Below are 22,906 nucleotides of genomic sequence, written 5' to 3' on the forward strand. Positions count from 1 at the left end.
TGATTTGGAAAGGCACACACCTGTCTATATAAGACCCCACAGCTCACAGTGCATGTCAGACCATATGAAAATCATGAGCTCAAAGGAACTGCCCAAGGAGCTCAGAGACAGAATTGTGGCAAGGCACAGATCTGGCCAAGGTTACAAAAGAATTTCTGCATTACTCAAGGTTCCTAAGAGCACAGTGGCCTCCATAATCCTTAAATCGAAGAAGTTTGGGACCACCAGAAGCCTTCCTAGACCTGGCCGTCCAGCCAAACTGAGCAATCGTGGGAGAAGAGCCTTATTGAGAAAGGTAAAGAAGAACCCCCACTGTGGCTGAGCTCCAGAGATGCAGTAGGGAGATGGGAGAAAGTTCCACAAAGTCAACTATCACTGCAGCCCTCCACCAGTCGGGCCTTTATGGCAGAGTGGCCCGATGGAAGCCTCTCCTCAGTGCAAGACATATGAAAGCCCGCATAGAGTTTGCTCAAAAACACATGAAGGACTCCCAGACTATGAGAAATAAGATTCTCTGGTGTGATGAGACGAAGATAGAACTTTTTGATGATAATCCTAAGCGGTATGTGTGGATAAAACCAGGCACTGCTCATCACCAGCCCAATACAATCCCAACAGTGAAACATGGTGGTGGCAGCATCATGCTATGGGGGTGTTTTTTCAACTGCAGGGACAGGACGACTGGTTGCAATTGAAAGAAACACGAATGCGGCCAAGTACAGAGATATCCTGGATGAAAACCTCTTCCAGAGTGCTCTGGACCTCAGACTTGGCCGAAGATTCACCTTCCAACAAGACAATGACCCGAAGCACACAGCTAAAATAACAAAGGAGTGGCTTCAGAACAAATCTGTGACCATTCTTGACTGGCCCAGCCAGAGCCATGACCTAGACCCAATTGAGCATCTCTGGAGAGACCTGAAAATGGCTGTCCACCAACATTCACCATCCAACCTGACGGAACTGGAGAGGATCTGCAAGGAAGAATGGCAGAGGATCCCCAAATCCATGTGTGAAAAACTTGTTGCATCATTCCCAAGAATACTCATGGCTGTACTAGCTCAAAGGGGGGCTTCTACTCAATACTGCGCAAAGGGGCTGAATACTTATGACCATGTGATATTTCAGTTTTTCTTTATTAATACATTTTAAAAAATGTCTACATTTCTGTTTTTTTTTCAGTCAAGATGGGGTGCAGAGTGTACTTTAATGAGAAAAAAAATGAACTTTTTAGAATTTGCCAAATGGCTGCAATGAAACAGAGTGAAAAATGTAAAGGGGTCTTTCCTTACCCACTGTATAGAACATCGAGCCTTCTATTTAGAATTGGACCATGTCCAAATGCAGATTGTCTAAGATGTGCAACAGGAGATGCGCATTTGTTACACGTTCTGGGAGTTCTGTAGATTGGGCTCCTACTGGAAAAACACTATCTTTAATAAAGGGTATTTGGTGTGCAAATCCAAGCAGAGCCCAAAATATGCATATTGGTATATTGGAGAGAATCTGTCGATTTTGAATCCCCGATGGCTATAGGTCTTTTGCGAACATTGTATCAAGCACGCAAACTTATTGCACAACATTGGCTAGACGCTCAACCACCGACAATTTATAAGTTAATAAATAAGCTAAACAATATTATTTGGTTAGAAATAAAGGTATATAAAGAGAAAAGCAACCAAGAAATTTGACAACATCTGCGGACCCTGGTTGAATATTCCAGACCTGCCATCTGGAGTACTCCTGAGAAATAACATATGGCAATTTCTGGTTTCATGAACACTTGTGGTATGATCATTCCAGGTTAAAAGATATAAGTATGTTCAGTACACATGCAAACGAATTATTCTAACTGAATGGCAGATATTCTAATGTATACATATCATAAAAAAGTAATAATCATATGAATATAGATTTCTCTGGAGTGTTATTGGGGGGGGGTATTAGTTTGTTTGAATGAAAAAAATCGAATCCTTGGAAGCAGATGACAATTTTATTGTATTTTATGTATAACAATAATATATAATGATACCATGTAACATTGAATCTCTCTTTGTTCTACTGATCTTTCTTTGTAAAACGTTATTGTGTCATTTTCTTAATAAAAATGATCTGATTGAAGAAAAAAGTGTCTTATAGTCCAAGAAATACGGTAAGTTCTAAAGTAATTTTCCTTTCTCATTTAATTATATGACGGTCTTATGTGTTTTTCTACAATTCGTAAATAAAATATATAGTTTCTCCACGTCTGGGTTATTTTTGATGGTTAACAAAATATGATTTTCCAGTAATTAATTTTTTACAATCTAGGTATGATAATGGCTTCTCTGTGTGTGAGATATTAACCTCCCATGCCGGCGATGTTCCAGCGGTGTCAGCACTTGCGTTCCGGGGGCTCATGTAAGGTTGTTATGTCATGTGAGCCCTGCATCCAATCAGCGCTGGCATCACTGTTCTCACTTTCGGACAAATCGAACAATGAGACGAAGTCAGAGAGAAGCTGCAGCCCTGGCTTCCTGTTGATGTTCAATACGTCTGAAGGCGGGGACAGTGAAGCCAGGGCTGATTGGGCACAGGGCCCACGTGATGTAACAACTTCACATGAGCCCCGGGAATGAGAATCCTGACACCGCTGGAATTGTGCCGTCATGGGAGGTTTGTTTAAGTGTTTATATTTTAACAAGACCAAACATGAGGAATGAGAAGGGGTTGCCCTACTAGTGGACAACCCCTGTGTGGGTTCTCTGGTGCTTAACAAAAGCTGATTGACAGCTAAAACATTTCCCACATTCTGAACATGAAAAAGGCTTCTCTCCTGTGTGGGTTCTCTGGTGTCTTTCAAGATGCGCTTTCCGGTTAAAACATTTCCCACATTCTGAACATGAAAAAGGCTTCTCTCCTGTGTGGGTTCTCTGGTGTCTTCCAAGATGTCCTTTGCGGTTAAAACATTTCCCACATTCTGAACATGAAAAAGGCTTCTCTCCTATGTGGGTTCTCTGGTGTCTTCCAAGATGCGCTTTCCGGTTAAAACATTTCCCACATTCTGAACATGAAAAGGGCTTCTCTCCTGTGTGAGTTCCCTGGTGTATAAAAAGACTGCATTTCCGGTTAAAACATTTCCCACATTCTGAACAGGAAAAAGGTTTCTCCCCTGTGTGAATTCTCTGGTGCTTAACCAAATCTGATTTCAGGTTACAACATTTCCCACATTCTGAACAAGAAAAAGGCTTCTCCCCTGTGTGGGTTCTCTGGTGCATTTCAAGATGCGCTTTCCGGTTAAAACATTTCCCACATTCTGAACATGAAAAAGGCTTCTCCCCTGTGTGAATTCTTTGGTGCCTAACTAAATCTGATTTCAGGTTAAAACATTTCCCACATTCTGAACATGAAAAAGGCTTCTCTCCTGTGTGAGTTCTTTGGTGTATAACAAAATTCCCTTTCAGTGTGAAACATTTCCCACATTCTGAACATGAAAAGGACTTCTCTCCTGTGTGAGTTCCCTGGTGTATAAAAAGACTGCATTTCCGATTAAAACATTTCCCACATTCTGAACAGGAAAAAGGCTTCTCCCCTGTGTGGGTTCTCTGGTGCATTTCATGATGCGCTTTCCGGTTAAAACATTTCCCACATTCTGAACATGAAAAAGGCTTCTCCCCTGTGTGAATTCTTTGGTGCCTAACCAAATCTGATTTCAGGTTAAAACATTTCCCACATTCTGAACAGGAAAAAGGCTTCTCCCCTGTGTGAGTTCTCTGGTGATTAACCAAATCTGATTTCTGGTTAAAACATTTCCCATACTTGTGACAAGAAAATCTGTTCTCTGCTGTTTGAATTTTTTGATGTTTAAGAGAAGACTTTTCGAGGGGAAAACCATTTCCATATTCTGAACTTGAAAATGGCTTCTTTGAATTAGGAGCAGTTTGTTTTTTAATGCTTATTTTGTGACTTTGATTTTCCTTAGTATTCGGTAATGAATCAGAAGACATGACGTGTTTCAGAGGATCAGATGACAGATCTTTGCTGTGAAGGGATGATGGTATATCTGGAGTAATGGCATTCACTTCAGTTGTCTGTTGTGGGATCTCAAGATTATCCGATTTAAAAATTGAAGATGTCAGCTGTCCCTCTGATCTCCTGGTACAGACATCTGCCAAGAATAAAACCAATTATTATTTTAGAATAAAATATCTTTGAATTTTATATTTTTTAACATTTCTACTTAAACTGTAAAATGGTAAGTTATGAAAACATATTGAATTATTCACCAAGAAAACCTCATAGGATGAACCAGTAGAGCACGGTGTGCAACTTTTTGTTCAGTCTGCCTCCCAAATATGCAATAAAAAGCCACCAAAAAATGTTATGTAGGCGAAAATAATACCACTCAAATCCATCATCTGTTAATGGAAAAAAACGGGGGTTTCCACATCACTAGTGGCTCAAAGGCTCTTGAAAAGCAACATGGCTTCCATAAACCAATCCAGCAATATCCGCTCTCCCAAAGTCAAATCTCCCCCTCACTTCTGAGCCTTGCAGTGCGTCCAAACCACATTTACCATCCATGTATTTGGCATTACTATAGTGAGAAGAACCCACTTAGTCTACGGTGTGTGTCTCCTGCAGCACAATCTGGGCACTATGTGTTGGGTAATAAAATGGTATATTTGCAATTTTCACTCTCAAACATCCAGTGAGTGCTAATTTCCGGAAAGTGCCTGTGGAGTCAAAATAGTAACAACTTCTAAAGATTGATTCAATGAGGGTTATAATTTCCAAAATGGAGTCATTATATGGGGATTTCTACTGCTGATTTTCTGACATTTTATTATATTAGGGCTTCTGTAAATGTTGTGTCCCATCTCCTCTGGGATCTGCACCTGCTTCAGTCACCAAATAAGAGATAATCAGCCGCACTCATGGAGATATCCTTAGTAATAGATTTATTGTGACAGAACAAAGCCATATGCTGGGTTACGTTTCAACCCTATCAGGGTCTTTCTGAAACATCGCTAGAATAAGAGATATATACAAAATTAGCCGTGCTATACAAATATACATGAGGTCCTAAAAACTGACTATACATGAATGATATGTACAGAAATCATGGGGAACAAAAACAAAACAAAAACCATATTGTATAATAATACTGACGATATGGAGCGTTGTCCAGGGGAGTTAGTGTGGAGCGCTGTGTGCGTTTGCTGTGGTGCCGTTGGTGTCAGTGGGAGCGTGTATATGCGCGCTTAGCTCGGTACACACTGCGTCTGAAGCCTCGTTCTGGCTCTCAATCCTGGGTCACTTCCGGTGCCTTGACACCGGAAGTACCGAGCTAAGCGCGTATATACACGTTCCCACTGACACCAATGGCACCAGAGCACCACTGCAAGTGCACACAGCGCTCCACACCAACTCCCCTGGACAACGCTCCATATGGTCAGTATTACTCCTGGTGTCCACTTTTCCTTTATACTACTGATTACATCTCAGCTACGTTTATGTCTTTTCCAACAGCCTCCACCGTACCACGGTTGGACAGTACATTTTTGCTAACAAGCATAAAACTTCCTTATACTTCGGACATTACCATACCTAGGTTTGTACCATTTCAATGTCTTCTTTCCCCCTCCCCCTTCCAGAACATATCCGTCTCACCTATTAACTAAACCCTCCCTAGATACATATACACCGCGTGAAGAATTATTAAGCAAATGCGTATTTTGATCACATGATACTTTTTATACATGTTGTCCTACTCCAAGCTGCATAGGCTTGAGAGCCAACTACCAATTAAGTAAATCTGGTGATGTGCATCTCTGTAATATGGAGGGGTGTTGACTAATGACATCAATACCCTATATAAGGTGTGCTTAATTATTAGGCAACTTCCTTTCCTTTGGCAAAATGGGTCAGAAGAGAGATTTGACGGGCTCTGAAAAGTCCAAAATTGTGAGATGTCTTGCAGAGGGATGCGGCAGTCTTGAAATTTCCAAACTTTTGAAGCGTGATCACCGAACAATCAAGCGTTTCATGGCAAATAGCCAACAGGGTCGCAAGAAGCGTGTTGGCCAAAAAAGGCGCAAAATAACTGCCCATGAATTGAGGAAAATCAAGAGTGAAGCTGCCAAGATGCCAATCACCACCAGTTTTGCCATATTTCAGAGCTGCAACGTTACTGGAGTATCAAAAAGCACAAGGTGTGCGATATTCAGGGACATGGCCAAGGTAAGGAAGGCTGAAAAACGACCACCTTTGAACAAGAAACATAAGATAAAACATCAAGAATGGGCTAAGAAATATCTTAAGACTGATTTTTCAAAGGTTTTATGGACTGATGAAATGAGAGTGACTCTTGATGGGCCAGAGGCTGGATCAGTAAAGGGTAGAGAGCTCCACTCCGACTCAGACGCCAGCAAGGTGGAGGTGGGGTACTGGTATGGGCTGATATCATCAAAGATGAACTTGTGGGACCTTTTCGGGTTGAGGATGGAGTGAAGCCCAACTCCCAGACCTACTGCCAGTTTCTGGAAGACAAATTCTTCAAGCAGTGGTAAAGAAAGAAGTCGGTATCGTTCAAGAAAAAGATAATTTTCATGCAGGACAATGCTCCATCACATGCATCCAACTACTCCTCAGCGTGGCTGGCCAGTAAAGGTCTAAAAGAAGAAAAAAATAATGACACAGCCCCCTTGTTCACCCGATCTGAACTCCATAGAGAACCTGTGGTCCATCATAAACTGTGAGATCTACAGGGAGGGAAAACAGTACACCTCTCGGAACAGTGTCTGGGAGGCTGTGGTGGCTGCTGCACGCAATGTGGATCGAAAACAGATCAAGCAACTGACAGAATCTATGGATGGAAGGCTGTTGAGTGTCATCATAAAGAAAGGTGGCTATACTGATCACTAATTTTTTTTGTTTTCGCATGTCAGAAATGTTTATTTCTAAATTTTGTGCACTGATATTGGTTTACCTGGTGAAAATAAACAAGTGAGATGGGATTATATTTGGTTTTTATTAAGTTGCCTAATAATTCTGCACAGTAATAGTTACCTGCACAAACAGATATCCTCCTAAGATAGCCAAATCTAAAAAAAAAACACTCCAACTTCCAAAAATATTAAGCTTGGATATTTATGAGTCTTTTGGGTTGATTGAGAACATAGTTGTTGATCAATAATAAAAATAATCCTCTAAAATAAAACTTGCCTAATAATTCTGCACACAGTGTATATGTGCACATATGTTTGGCTCTAGTCCTTATCCCTCAAATTCTTGCTTTTAGTGTTCCTACACATGTGAAGAATGTGTAAGAAATAGACATTCCTCCCACGTATTAGAACTGTCAAACAGTCGCAAATCATGCACACGGGAGCGATTCAACCATATCACCGAGCAGCTGTAATTACTTGGAGCATGGCCCGAGCATACTCGGAACAGAACATACTCGCTCAACACTAATTATTACTTTATTTTTTTTGTTTGCTTTTTCGTTGTTTTGTTGTCTTCATGTCATGTAGTTGCATAGAATAAATGTAATATGGTTTTTGTTCCCCATGATTTCTGTACATATTATTCCTGTACAGTTAATTTTTAGGACCTCATGTATATTTGTACAGCACGGCTAACTTTGTATATTTCTCTTCTTCTAGCGATGTTTGAGAAAGACCCTCATATTAGGTAATATTAACTCAATATATAACTCTAATAGTTTCTGTCTATATCACGCGTCCCTGTTGGACCTTATCTAGGATCTATTGTCCACCTGGCTTATCCTTCTGACACCACTCCTCTACCTCTATATTTATTTTTTTGGTGGGGTTCTAGGAATTGTCACTATAATATTCTGTAGCCTATAATAGGCAGAACCTGCCATATCTGTTATACCTGTATTAATTTTGGTTTGTTTTGTTTAGTGATGGATTTGCCTTGAAAAAGACCGGTAAAACGGTGGAAATGTTGGCCCATGCTCTGGGCTTATGCTCTGTTTACAAGAGGGGTATATTTCTTATTCAATAAAGCATTCAATAAAGGCCCATCATAATATTTTTCTTCAAGTGATTTTCCAACTTGTCAGCACATTCTACGCACACTGTCATTTGGCTTTATAGTTTACAGATCTGGACAGGTAACGGTCAGCAGGAGAATGTTGTGATCTAGAAGCAAAATGGTGATCACGCGATTGTGGTACGGCCGGACTACACCACCGATAAAGCAGCCACAGCCGGTGACTGAGAAGAATCTGTGACTTCTCAGCATTTAGTGGTTACTACTCACCTGGGTGGTCATATGTAGGAATCTCCTCTTTACACCGCTCATCACCCCTCACATATGTCTCTGTAGTATTAATATGGGTCAGATCTTCACCCTGAGACAAATATTGTAAAAGTCACAGACAGAAGAAGTCACATCTATGATCAGCTCTAATCCTGCCATCTCCACCGTTCTCATTACACAAGTATAAAGCATATAATACTGGTGGATAAAACAAGACTGAGCACAAGACCTTCACAGCTATCTACACATCATAAGGGAGATCTCATGACACCTTCTCTTCATCTACCTGATGATCCTGAGGAACATTGGGAACTTCTTGTTTACGGTCCTGTGGAAGAAGAGGACGGGGACATCTCTCTGGTGTTGTCCTCTTACTGGATAGATCTGGAGGAAACACATACAGGGACTGAATTCATTCTTTACATACAGATAATTATAGGCCGTGTGTATTTAGTCCTGTCTATTACCTGGTGATGTGAGGGGCTGGGGAACCTCCATCATGATGTCCTTGTACAGATCTTTGTGTCCTTCTAAATACTCCCACTCCTCCATGGAGAAATAGACGGCGACATCCTGACACCTTATAGCAATCTGACAGATACAATGATACAATCATCCCCCCAATCCCTTCATAGCATTACTGTATAATGTCCCAGCATTCCCAGCAGTGTCACCTCTCCAGTCAGCAGCTCAATCATCTTGTAGGTGAGTTCTAGGATCTTCTGGTCATTGATGTCCTCATGTATCAGGGGTTGAGGTGGAGGCCCTGTGATTGGGCTCAGGGGTCTTCCCGATCCCTCAGACACAGGGTCCTGACAGCGCTCACTAGAGGTCTTCTTCACTACTGTGTAATCCTGGTTATGGAAAGACACATTAATAAATCTCACTACAGACATTTCCAGAGTCCTCACCTCTCCAGTTCTGTCCATCTGTTATTCCCATAGATAAGAATGATGTAATGTGACGTCATCAGAATCTCTCACCTCTCCAGTAAGCCGGAAGAGGATCTCTAGGGTGAGGTGTAATATCCTCTCCGCCATCTTGTCTCTGTCCATATCTATCTTTGACCGGTAAATGAGGAAAATTCTCTTCTACAGAAGATCTTCACTGAGGCATTTCTAAAAGCTTTTTTGTTTGTACAAACACAGTGCACAGAAATTATTAGATACCAAAATCTCCATGTACAGTGTTTTATGGGGTTTGTTTCTGGCCTTAGGCTTTCCTATATTACAAGAAAAACACCAGAAAAAAGCAGATATTAAAATGTTTCAAAAGAAAATTAGCACCAACAATTTTTGTAAAAAGAAAAAAACATGCAAAAAGCATAAGTTGGATTTCAGTATACGGCACTAGTCAAGTAGGATGCAAGTGAAAAGCTCGTGCACCCGACTTAAATAAAACCAGACATAAGCACCGATAAATGGCCTAGACAAGCCTACCAATGGGTAAAAACCTTGACAAACCTGCCCTACTCTTCCATGAACCAGTATCTGCTTTGACGAACGGATGGCGGGACAATATGGCGCTGACCCCAGAATGCGTCTCAGCAACGCAAACAGCTTTACCTCCGTCTAACAGTGAATATACTGAGGATGCATCATTAACAAAGGTACCCTCCAATTTGCTGGACTATAAATAACTGGCTGTTGAAAGCAGAATTGCTCCTGATATTCAAAAGATTCTGGAGCAACCATCCAAACCTCCCTCAACCACTTACAGTGAGAACTAGGTGGCCACAAAGATAGAATCGCAGAGCTTGAACAACGGGTCCTGCAATTGAAAGATGCAAATAGTTAAATGAAAACTTACATAGGGATTTTATTAATACTTTTATTAAATCACTAGAGTAACATAAAATATAAAACTAATTAAAAAATTATAAACTGGTTTATTTTTAATTGTAAAAGAGAAGCAATAATAAAAATGGTAATAATAATACATTTGTGAGGCCTAGTCCCAGTTAGTTAGTAAGTTAGTGTAGTGTTACTGTAGGGGGTACAATTGGGGAAAGAAGGTTGAACTTGATGGACCTAGGTCTTTATTTAACCTATGTTACGATGTACTATGTTACGTTAAAGAAATGTCTACAGAATCCAGCCGCCTCCGTGAAAGGCCGGAGTCCCATTAGCGTGTGGCATCCGATGCGAGAGCGATATGCGAATGACACTCGGCTCCTGCTCTGCTGAGAGCGACAGCCGAGTGTCAGTGCTCCGATCCTCTCACATGAGAGGATTGTAGCACAGTTGCGGAGAAGATGGAGAAATTAATTTCTCCATCTCATCTTTTGCTGGTGCCGGCGGGAATCGCAATGCATTAGGGTGATATCAGAGTGCAGTGCGATGTTTCACATGCAGCCATAGACTTGTATGGGTGCGTGTGATCCGAATTCAGCATGCAATGGCACCATATTGCATTTTTTTTTTTATAGTCCAATCGCAATCCGATCGGAGCTGGAAAAAAAAAACGCATGTGGGCACACACTCAAAAATTAACACTGGACCTAATGCAATCCAATGTTTTACTGGATTGCATTCGTCCGAATTAATCACAAGTGACAGAGAGTCCAAAAGGTGGAAGATCTAGAGAATAGATACAGACACAGTAACTTGAGACTAATAAGGCTAATGGAGTCGGTTCCTGCCTCAGAATTACAGCGACTCTGTGAGAGAGATATGCCTCAATCACTGGGTCTCAGCCATAGCGGCAGAGTTGAAAGAGCACAGAGAGTGGGACTGGATATACGTTCTCACCAACAATGAAATTCTTAGATTACGACAAAGCAGACATTATGAGAGCTTACAGAAAAAGGTATCACTGTCACGGGTGTGTCAGAAGTGACAGACAGTCGCCCTACAGCTGGTTGCAGGAGATCTCTACGTTTGGCATTACAGACACCTTCTTAGAGGCTGTCTCTCTAGGACCCAGCGGCTATCTTCCTCTGGCTAATTAACACCCTGGCCTGGGTGTATAAATACCTGCTGTCTGCTAGAGGGAGGTGCCGGCGACACTCACATTACCCTTTGTGAAGGCTCGGAGCAAAGTGCATTACTTCATCCTCTCTGGAGCTATGAGGAAGGGTATTCATCTCTCTGAAGTTGACTAAAAGCTAAGCTATCTTCCCTTGTTTGTTACCCCTTGTTATTAATAGTAGTCAGTGGGGATTGACTAGCGCTCATCCCGCTCCCTTCCCTTGCCAGGGCCAAACACCAGGGAAAGACAGGGTGAGGTTTGCGTGCGGCAATTGGTGAAGAGAAAATGTAGGGACGTTAGTGGAGACAGGGTGATACTAGATCAGCCTAGGAGGGCTCCACTTCCCCCTTTCCATAGAGTCTGGGCTCCCTTTTCCTCTTCCCTTTGTGTTGCACCAAGTCTTTCTCACACCTTGCATGACTATCGCCTTTCGATAATGAAAGTAATGCGGCTCTTACTATTTGAAGATTACATAGTTACATAGGTTGAATAAAGACCTAGGTCCATCAAGTTCAACCTTCCTCCCCCAATTGTACATTTTGTCACTAATTTAACTATAACCCACAATGTTATGCGTAGTGAGGAAATCATCCAGCCCTTTTTTATTCGGAAGATGTCACCAAACACAAGAGGTCCTTTAAAAAAAATCTGTTTAACTTTATTCCAGTAAAAGTGGAGGTTCACACTCCAGTATCCTGCTGTACTAAGAATTTTCCAGGAAAGGTTATTACTTTTAAGTCGCCTCAAGAGGCTGAAAGGGACATGGACACTTCACTCTCCAAATCATCGAGACATGGAGGTTAGGAAAGAAGTGAATGAGAAGAAGCCAGACACTACTCAACACCAAAGGCCCAAGGACAGCATAGACACCGGAGCAGATCACCTACTTGAATGGTAATCACTTTCCACAAGTCAGCCATTCTTTTCTGCCTATTCAAAAGATTCGTAAATGTTGAAAAAGTTATGTCTCCGACTGGTTTACATGTCAGGAAGTGAATTGCTTGTTTACATCATCTTAATTCTTCATGTAGAGATTTAGGCTGAGTTCACACGATGCGTATTTCATGCGTTTCCGCGGCGTTTTTGCAGTTGCGTAAACGCCGCGGAAACGCATGAAAAACGCATGGTAGAAGGGAAGCAATGTTCCTCAATGGAAATCCGCATGTGCTGTGCCCATGATGCGGATTTTTCCGCAGCGTTAACGCTGCGGTCAAAAATCCGCAGCATGTCAATTAATTTTGCGGAAACGCGGCGATTTCGCCGCCATTGACTTGCATTAGAACGCGCCAATTCCGCAAGACAGCATTTGTACTTGCGTTATTGGCGCGTTCTAATGTGCGGATGGTACCCGAGTGTGGAGGAGAGGAGAGTCTCATCCACACCCAGGTACCATTAAAAAGCTGTAAAAAAAAGAATAAAATAAAAAAGAAATGTATTCTTACCATCTGTCGGCCCGCGCACCGCTCCTGCTTGCTTCCCGGCACTTGCAGTGAGTTGTAGGACCTGCGGTGACGTCAGAGTCATGTGACGGGTCACGTGACGCTGACGTCGGCAGGTCTTTCAATTCAAAGTTGCCGGCGAGGGAGAACGGAGTGAGCAGGACAGCGCGGGCCATCGGAGGTAAGTATATACACTCTCTCGGGTCACACTATATAAATCCATGCTGTTTGCATGGATTTATATAGTGTGACCTAGTTGTCAAGCACTTTCCAGGTGATGCTAACATCGCCTGGAAAGCGCTTGTCAATCTGCATGCGGAAACGCATGTGAATCTGCATGTGGATCCGCATGTATTCTGCAGGAAAAACGCATGCACAATCTGCATGCGTTTTTTCTGCCAGGGAGATGCAGAAATGATGCAGAAATTTTCTGCTTCATTTCTGCATCGTGTGCACATACCCTTCCATTATTTTTCTTGGCTTTAATGAGAGGGACCAATATTGTTTATTGTTCTCTTTGAAAAACAGTCTCAATGTTGATGCTATATATTTTTTCTTTGTCTTTTCTATCATAGGAACATTGCTGCTAAATAATTCACAGTAGCATTTATAGACATAGTATATAAAGCTCTTAGAGTCATTAATGCTACATAAATGATTAAGGCTATGAAGTTACATGCACCCTGTTGGTGAACGGGTTGACCCAGGTGCGGGAAGAGTCTCTTCTTTTCCCTTAGTTTTTAATTTAGCTTAATATTCTGAGGTCCAACTCACCAGAAAAAAAGAGAAGTCCACAGCGTGGTCAATGGTGCAAATACTATTAGCAGGGCAACTTACTGCAGAGCATAAACAGTTAAGTGGTTAATTGTTAAGGGTTTGGGGTTTCCCCCATGTAGTGATGTCTTCCCCCTCTCTACTTCCCTCTTGTAACGCTCTGGCGGGCTGACCCTGGGTCCTCCCTATCACTACTATACTGAGAAATAAAAATAACTATTAATAAAATTACCAAAATCAAAATAGGACTATCAATAGCCCGGAGTGATGTACACTCGATTATTAACCAAATGGGGAAAACCCCATATAATATCCCTCACTATAAGGTTATAAATTTTCACTTTTATTTAATTATTCCATTAAAATGAAGAAAGGGTATTAAAAGTTTGTCCCTAATCTATTTTGTTTAGAAATAAAAACAGACAACATAACCAAAATAGCAATTGCGAGATTATTGTTTATTGCCAGAAAATTGATTGCAAAATATTGGATTAGAGAAGAGCCCCCGTCCAGACGTGAATTCATTGCCCAAACGAACTATATAATTCAACTTGAAAAAAGTATTTACACCAAGAAGAATAGGCAGGAATACTTCCATAAATTATGGCAGCCATGGTTGGAAAGGATTAATTAGAGTAACACCTATATATACTACTGTAGAGTAAAAAACTGCATGGCGGAGTGGAGAGGGAAGAAGGAAAGAAGAAAAGGGGAAGAGAAGGAAAGGGAGTAGGGGAAGGAAAGAAAAGGAGTAAAGTAAGGAAGAAAAGGAAAGGAAAGAGGGGAGGGGATAAAATAAAAAAAAAGAAAGAAAGAAAGGTCTCCATGGGGGGGGGGGGGGGAACTTACTGTAATATTGTAAAACGAGTATTGCCATGTCACAGGCCGGAACTGACGTCATACACCAGCGACGTGCGCGTGACGTCAGCCTGAGGCCTATGATTGGCTGGTGGCCGTTAACTATTGACATGCGGGAAGACTCCCGCACGGCAATAGCTTTAAAGTGAACCTGTGTCCAAGTGAGGACACAAGTTCAGTTCCCAGGGGCCCGGTGAGCACCGGGCCCCATACGCCAGTAAGGGCAGTAATGCCCTGTTGGTGGCCCTGTACTGAGTGGTATTGTTTGGAGGATCTGGGGGCTACGCTGGGGATTCTTCAGGTCCCATATTCCAGTTGAAGGTTTAAGTATATTAACAGTGTGTACAAATGTTTGCAGTGGGAGATATTCTCTTTTCTACCCTTTCCACCACTTCCCCACTAAATACATTTACCTCCTCTCTCCCCTCCTTTTTTTCTCTTCTTTTCCTTTCCTTATACAAGTTATAATGTATATGATGTAATGCTGACATGGAATGTCAAACGTTTTACTCAGTTGTATCTTTTCTGTATTGTAATGTTTGAAAATCTTGACTAAAAAGATATTTGAAAAAAAAAAAAAAAAAAAAGCATAAAGACACATTTTGTTATTTTTTAACACGTTAAACATTTGTTTTAAAAAAAATTCACACTTTTGCGCACCAGAACATAGATGTACACCGCAGGGATGGCACAGGTGCGGCTGCAACAAAAACCCTGGCAGTTTAACCACTTGTTGTCCAAAGGAAACATGGCATCTAAGAAGGTTTGACAGAGTCCGGCTCAGTGCCCCTCCTCCCCCAAGTACTCGATAGTATGGGGCTGCCTAGTTACTATGATACTTAAAATGCCTAATAATAGTGTCTGGGCCTGCAATGTACGAAAGTCTATTAGGACGGGCCAAAGGCAGCGTCCAATAAGTTACCTTTTAACGCCTCCATAAATATTAGACTAAAGTTGCATGAAAGCACTGATTTTGGGGGTTTGGTTGACTATATAATGTATTTGGGGACCTCCTGTCAGATGATGTCAGGGCAGAGAATTTCAGAGGCTAATAAGTTTGTTCTTCCTGTAGATAATCCTCCGCTAGAGGAGTCTGGAGGAGACTCTCATACACACCACAGGAAAGCTGGAATATTTGTGTGTATGGGAGAGTCGGGAGAGATAGTCATCTGCCTAATGACCAATCAGTCAACATTTATCTCATGTGTATGGGGCCGTTGGTATTACACTGACAGGCAGGGATAATACACGGCACTACAGTAGTACAGTGCATTATCTGAGCAATCAGAGGCTTCTGTGTTGTATGATCGCACTAAGGAGAGTTGTTTAAAAAAGTTAAAAAAAGGTTTAAAATGAAAAAATATATCACAGCTTTAATAACAAGAAATATCGGTCACTATAGGGAAAACAGACTCACTGCACAATGTTAGGTAAATCATGTCCATAACAACTTTATTTTACTCTATTATCCTATAAACAGTGGTATAGATAAAAATCACAGGTCCCACAGCAATAGCTGTAATTGGCCGCCAAAGTCCAAAAAAAACTTTTCTTACCTAACAAGAACTTGACGATAAGTACATATATCAGATAGCAGGCACAATACTTTATGAATGCTTCTTCCGTACAGTGTCCATTTTAGGACATAATCAGATATCAAAAACATCAGAATGATGTCAGCCTGAGGCTAAATACCCTGTCTGACAAGTGATTTTGACAATTGATCCTGGCAAGTAACTTTTACAACTGTAATAATTATAAAAGAAAGTCACTGTTCGCTGATGGGACTTGAACCCAAAATTCTGTCCAGAAGTCAGTACACTAACCACTGAGCTATAAACTCAGGTGATGAAAGCTAAGCGTTCGGTTTGGTTATATGATTTTCAGTGCAAACCTACAGTATCTGAAACTGATTGGGACTTTCAGAAACACCTGCTCCAAGCCAAATTCAAATGATGTGTGATTTTGATGTGTGACTTTCTTCAAACATCAGAATCACAATAACTTTTAGTCATCCTGGGTATTTTCATGGTTGATCTCATAAGACAAGAAAAGCTCCCAGGCATTATGTCATGGCTGGATAGCTCAATGGTAAGGCATCAGCCTCTGAAACTACAATGGCTCGGTTCAAATCCCAATAGGAATGTTTTGTGTTTTTTTGTAATTATGCCTATTTAGCACACAAACTACAGGGGTACTCTTCTAGACGTAGAGTTTTGGGTTCAAGTCCCATAAGTGAACAGTGAATATTTTTTTATTATTATTACAGTAGTAAAAGTCACTTGTCAGAATCACTTGTCAAAAATGGACACTGTACTTCTGCATTATGCAGAGTCAAGAACTTTCTGGTTATATGTAGAAGTACATAACTATTGTTACAAGCTACAACAGTCCAACAAACCATTATGGTAAGGCCTATAATCTCCTATGGGGACCATATGGGTTGAGATGTGTCGCTACAGTTCCTCACAGCTACTCTCAGCTCCCAGTTGATTTGTGAGGACCTCACTGGCTGAGGTGCATCGGTACGCAGGGTCGGACTGGGGTGTCTAGGGCCCACAAGGGGAACTGACTCTAGGGGCCCACACTACAGCCCACCATAAACTGTTTTATTACTTGTTATGCTTTTCTATAATCTACTATAATTACATGATTGGCTGTATGTGGAGCACCAAGCGGCAGGACTTTGTTCGAACAGTCATTCCGTACTGCCAGAGTCCCTTTAATGGTAACTTGTCACCTTGAAAAATGATATTTATCTGCAGATATAGGGGTAATCTGCAGGTAAATAGGGTTTAAAGCCTGATTAGACGGCTTAATGGAAAAGCATTGGCTACAGGGAGAAAATTACATTTTATTCTCCCTGTCGCCACTCAATTCCTGTTATTGGGGCGGTGCAAGGACGGAGACATTACAGTCACCGCGAACTACAAAGTGAGGGTGCTGCAATAACGTCCGGCACCTTGATTGTGACACTTCCATGGAGCCCAACCTCAGGCTGAGCTTCATTGAATGACTAACATGGCAGCAACACCTGGCAACTAGTGCTGAGCGAGCGTGGTCGGATAAGGTGTTATCCCAGCATGCTCAGGTGTTATCTGAGTATCTTGTAGTGCTCTGCTAATATGCTCGAGTCCCCGGGGTAGCATGTTTTGCGGCGGTAGACAGAAGCAACACGTGCAGGGATTACCTAACAAACAGGCAATTCCTGCATGTGTTGCGTCTGTCTACCGCTGCAAAACATGCTACCCTGGGGACCTTATCCGACCACACTCACTCAGCACTAGTTGCCAGGTGCTGCTGCCATGTTAGTCATTCAATGAAGCTCAGCCTGAGGTTGGGCTCCATGGAAGTGTCACAATCAAGGTGCCGGATGTTATTGCAGCACCCTCACTTTGTAGTTACAGGCAGACGCCGGCTATGTAACACAGCCGACATCTGCCCGGTATGGAGCAGGCTCAGCTCCTGAACCCGCTCCATACAAGCACATCCCAATGGTGACAGTTATGACAAGGTTAGCAAATTTCACTTGTCTGTTCCTAAATGGGGAAAGACAAATGGAATTCCCTAACACATGTGAAAGAGACCTAAAAGATTTAGTAAAGGTGCCCCAAGCGTATGAATGTTATTACACACCACAATGCACAGTTACATACACACATCTTACAAAAATACATATTATTCCAGATACGCAGACGCGCACAAACACATCAGTACATGAATACATCATCTGAATCACCATCAATTGTAATGTCAGGTCAGCCCCATATATCTTTGTATCGCATAAACCTACAACTCCCAGTATGTAATTAACAATAGAGATACTGGGAGTTGTTATCAGTCATCATCAGACTGCGGACCATACAAGAAGCACAGTACTGATGAGACGCAGGCAGGATCACAAATGAACATTTACATCCAGGTATCTTACCTGAGACGTCTTCTCTGATTAGAGTCGTTCTCTTTCTTTTCTTCCTCTTGTCCAGACTCCATGATGACTTTTCTCATCCACAGCTCGTCTCTGCAGACTTCCATCTTCTCCGGTCTTCTGCAGATCATCCCCACACAATGCCCTTAAAGATAGCAGAGTTATTATAATGCTCCTGAATAAAAATATCTACACTGAGCCCCTGAATAAACCTAACTCTTACAATGCTCCCTGCACAAAACATGACATACACTGTACCCCTCTTATGGTACCTGCTCTCCACACTGTCCTCTCCTTACCATACTGGGCCCCCTCTCCACACTGTCCTCTCCTTACCATACTGGGCCCCCTCTCCACACTGTCCTCTCCTTACCATACTGGGCCCCCTCTCCACACTGTCCTCTCCTTACTATACTGGGCCCCCTCTTCACATTGTCCTCTCACACTGTGTCCCCCCTATACTGCCCAGTCTCTATACTGTGCCCCTTCATCACACTCCCCATCCTCAGCATACTGTTCCCTCCTTGCTGTGCCCTCACACTGTTCCCCCCATACTGCCGCATCTCTGTACCTTCCCCCACACTACCTAGTCTCTGTGCTGTGTCACCTCACACTTTTCTCCCTCCATACTGTCTCCTCACACTATTCCCCCACTCTCCATACTGTTTCCTCACACATCCCCGTTCCGTATTCTGTTCCTGCACTCATTCCCACCCCTCCCCTAGTTCACCATACTGTTTCTTCACACATCTCCCCATTCGGTCGCCTAAAATTTCTCTCCCATCTCTCCCTAAATATAATAAATCTTCGGAAGAGCACACAGACATGCAGAAGAGCGCTTACACACACGAACACAAGCGCACACAGACACATACTAAGGGCTCTTTCACACGTCAGTACATGCGGTGGCAGTTTCCACACGTACCAGAGACATTGGTACATGTAGACCCATTCAAATGAATGTGCACATGTCAGTGTGTTTCCACTTTCCACAGACCATGTGGTGTCCGTGGGCAAAACACGCTGACATGTCTGTTTTTCACCTGCTGCACCTCCAGCAAAACATCAAGCACACTGATGACAGTTAGCGCTCTTCCCAAGCACCGGGTGCTGAACGCTGCCCTCATCATAGATCCCTGCCGGTCCTGCGATCAGCAGCAGCAGGGTCAATGATGAATTTTAGTCTACTCCCGCTGTGTCCAACTGTAAAAATAGGAATAAAATAAAAAAATCCTTAAACTCACCTCTCCTAAGTGCCACCCAGTGTAATCCGTGCAAGCGCTCACGCCGAGGGGAATGACTCCTGCAGCGAGTGGGCCCCGGAGCTGTGCTCAACAAGCGGTGCCCTGTCAATCACTGAGCGCAGCTCCGGGGACCGCTCGCTGCAGGAGTCATTCCCCTCGGCGTGAGCACTCGCACGGATTACAGCGAGTGACACTTAGAAGAGGTGAGTATAAGGATTTTTTTTATTTTATTCCTATTTTTACAGGTGGACACGGCATGAGTAGACTACTACTCTCATCATTGACCCAGCTTCTGCTGATCGCAGCACCGGCAGGGATCTATGATGAGGGCAGCGCTCAGCACCCGGCTCTTGGGAACAGCGCCAACTGTATACTGATTCCCAAGCGCTGCTACGTGTCACACGGATGACACACAGGTGGACAATGATATCTCCAGTCCCGTAAATGTCAGGACATGTGAAAGAGCCCTAATATCCACACGCAGATACACACTCACAGAAATGGGGACACGTACACACACAGCAAGCACACGCAGAAATGCACAGACACACTCAGACAATCACACACAAAAATGCAGACACGCAGGGAAGAACGCACACATGTGTGAAGACACATATACACACGTAGACAGGCTGGCACTCAAATACATACACACAAACACATGCAGGCATATACACACACACAGGCATATACACACACACACACATAAGCAGGTATATACACACACATATGCAGGTATATATACACACACACACACATGCAGGCATATACAAACACACGCAGGCAGGCATATACACACACACATGCATATACACACAGGCATATACACACACACTGTACACACACAGGCATATACACACACACGCAGGAAGGCATTTACACACACACAGGAATATACACACACACTGTACACACATGCAGGCAGGCATTTACACACACACGCAGGCAGGCATATACACACACACAGGCATACACACACACACAGGCATATACACACACACAGGCATATACACACACAGGCATATACACACACACACACAGGCATATACATAAAAATTCATACAAACACACAAATATTACACTACCTGTACAGTACAGACGCGCTCCTAAGGCGGGAGACTGCAGGGCAGGGCACGCTGTGACGTCACTTTTAGCAGACATGCGGCCCTGTCTGCCGAGTGTGACGCAGCAGTGCAGCCCCTGCTCTGCTCTTCGGCTCTCCTGCTCCCAGGCCCCTCCCGCTACTGTCCTGGGAATCGCGACGGTGAGAGTGCGTGCGCGCGCCCTTAAAGGGCCCGCGACCACTTTTTTTTTTCAAAAAAAAATTTCTCCTCTGTCTTCTCTGCAGGGGGCCCAACGGGAAATTTCCCGGCACCCCGCCAGGCCAGTCCGAGGCTGTCGGTACGACTCTCAAAGTCCATTCGATGAGGGCCACACACTACTGGTTGTGGCACTGCATATTCAGCTCTGTGTAGGAGAACTTGTGTCCCAGTTTGGTGACACTATAGCTTCCTCTCTAGTATAACAGACAATCCCTGCATGTGTTGCAGATGCCTAGCAGCCGCAATTTATGCAACTGTGACGAGGCAAACATATTTTTCAACCACGCAGAAGATACTCTTAGCATCCGAGCGCGCTCGGATAACACCTGGCCGTCCCTGACCAGATGATAAAAATGTTGTCAATATATTTATAACATACTCCAATATATGGATGCCACCACTTATGATCATCCCTGAATTTTGTGGTTTCCTCCTATGAGCCCAAGAATAGGTTAGCATACAAAGGGGCACAGAGGCTCCCCATCGCAGTACCCCTGAGCTGGTGGAAGTATTTCCTGTCAAAAAGAAAGAAGTTATGAGTAAGAGTGAATTTTAGAAGATCCTCCATGAAGTCATTCTGTCTGCTACACTCTACTGATCTCTATTTCAAGAAATGTCTTACCCCTCTGATACCATCCTCATGCGGTATATTACTGTACAAAGCCTCGATATCTAGTAAGGCCTGCTCCCCTACATGCATGTATACATGCTCGAGGGTCTACATGTAGGGGAGCAGCCAAAGGTAAAACCAACTCCAGAGGGATTATTCCAACTACAGGACTTCAGGCGCTAAGGGGGGAACATTATACTGTGTGGGGGCATCACACATACTGTATAATGGGCATAATGGGGGCATTACACTGTGTGGGGGGCATCATACATACTGCATAAGGGGCATAATGGGGGCATTACAATGTGTGGGGGGCATCACATCCTGCATAAGAGGCATAATGGGGCATTACACTGTGTGGGGGGCATCATACATACTGCATTAGGGGAATAATGGGGGCATTACACTGTGTGGGGGCATCACACATCCTGCATAAGGGGCATAATGGGGGCATTACACTGTGTGGGGGGCATCACACATCCTGCATAAGGGGCATAATGGGGGCATTATACTGTGTGGGGGCATCATACATACTGCATAAGGGGCATAATGGGGGCATTACACTGTGTGGGGGAATCATACATACTGTATAAGGGGCATAAAGGGGACATTACACTGTGTGGGGGCATCACACATACTGTATAATGGGCATAATGGGGGCATTACACTGTGTGGGGGCATCATACATACTGTATAAGGGGCATAATGGGGGCATTACACTGTGTGGGGGCATCATACATCCTGCATAAGGGGCATAATGGGGGCATTACACTGTGTGGGGCATCATACATCCTGCATAAGGGGCATAATGGGGGCATTACACTGTGGGGCCAGTAAAGGGGTCCTGTACTATGAGAACAATACGTTTCCCCCCTTCCTGTCTCCATAGTTGGGTCGTATGTATCTATTACAGGAAACAGAACAAAAACCTTATGATTCTTATAAAGGGGCAACACAAGACCCCCAAAGAGTCTCCGTGCTGAAGGGGTTAATGCCCCCTGCGCCCAGTAATGGGGTCTCCACATACCTCCACCTGCAGAGCCGCCACCACATATATGGCTGCTCTGTGCGCACAGGACCTGTGATGAGGTCACAGGAGGGGAGGAGTCAGGGGTCACATGATCAGGGGCCTCAGTGGATGCAGGACTCCGCTGTGCTGGTTGTCATGGTGCTGGATGAGCTGAGGTTTATGTGTGGGGTCAGGAGGGGTTTACAGTGTGGATGTAGCAGAGCCGTGTGTACGAGGTGTACGGAGCAGAGCCGCGTGTGTACGAGGTGTACGGAGCAGAGCCGCGTGTGTACGAGGTGTACGGAGCAGAGCCGCGTGTGTACGAGGTGTACGGAGCAGAGCCGCGTGTGTACGAGGTGTACGGAGCAGAGCCGCGTGTGTACGAGGCGTACGGAGCAGAGCCGCGTGTGTACGAGGCGTACGGAGCGGAGCCGCGTGTGTACGAGGTGTACGGAGCAGAGCCGCGTGTGTACGAGGT

The 22,906-nt window shown here is 43.5% G+C and overlaps 1 protein-coding gene across 4 annotated transcripts; it reads right to left on the reverse strand.

The window, feature by feature from the left end:
* Positions 1-1,223: 1,223 nt before the first annotated feature.
* On the reverse strand, positions 1,224-22,511 carry LOC141215249 (uncharacterized). 4 transcript variants are annotated; one of them, XM_073665561.1, is made up of 7 exons: positions 22,447-22,511; positions 9,992-10,044; positions 8,949-9,496; positions 8,742-8,865; positions 8,561-8,658; positions 8,275-8,365; positions 1,224-4,147 (listed from the first exon to the last, which is right to left on the reverse strand). In XM_073665561.1, exons 3-7 carry the CDS (start codon positions 9,201-9,203, stop codon positions 2,718-2,720), a joined length of 1,998 nt encoding a protein of 665 aa, XP_073521662.1. In that variant the 5' UTR covers positions 9,204-9,496; positions 9,992-10,044; positions 22,447-22,511; the 3' UTR covers positions 1,224-2,717. The 4 variants fall into 4 exon arrangements, with proteins under 4 accessions (XP_073521662.1, XP_073521663.1, XP_073521665.1 ...); XM_073665562.1 differs by lacking the exon at positions 22,447-22,511 and adding an exon at positions 21,189-21,302; XM_073665564.1 differs by lacking the exon at positions 22,447-22,511 and having other exon boundaries at positions 8,949-9,128; positions 9,258-9,496; positions 9,992-10,247.
* Between the last annotated feature and the right edge of the window lie 395 nt (positions 22,512-22,906).

This window comes from Phyllobates terribilis, unplaced genomic scaffold, assembly GCF_046119375.1.
Source record: "Phyllobates terribilis strain yellow unplaced genomic scaffold, ASM4611937v1 Scaffold_235__1_contigs__length_3068650, whole genome shotgun sequence".
NCBI lineage: Eukaryota > Metazoa > Chordata > Amphibia > Anura > Dendrobatidae > Phyllobates > Phyllobates terribilis.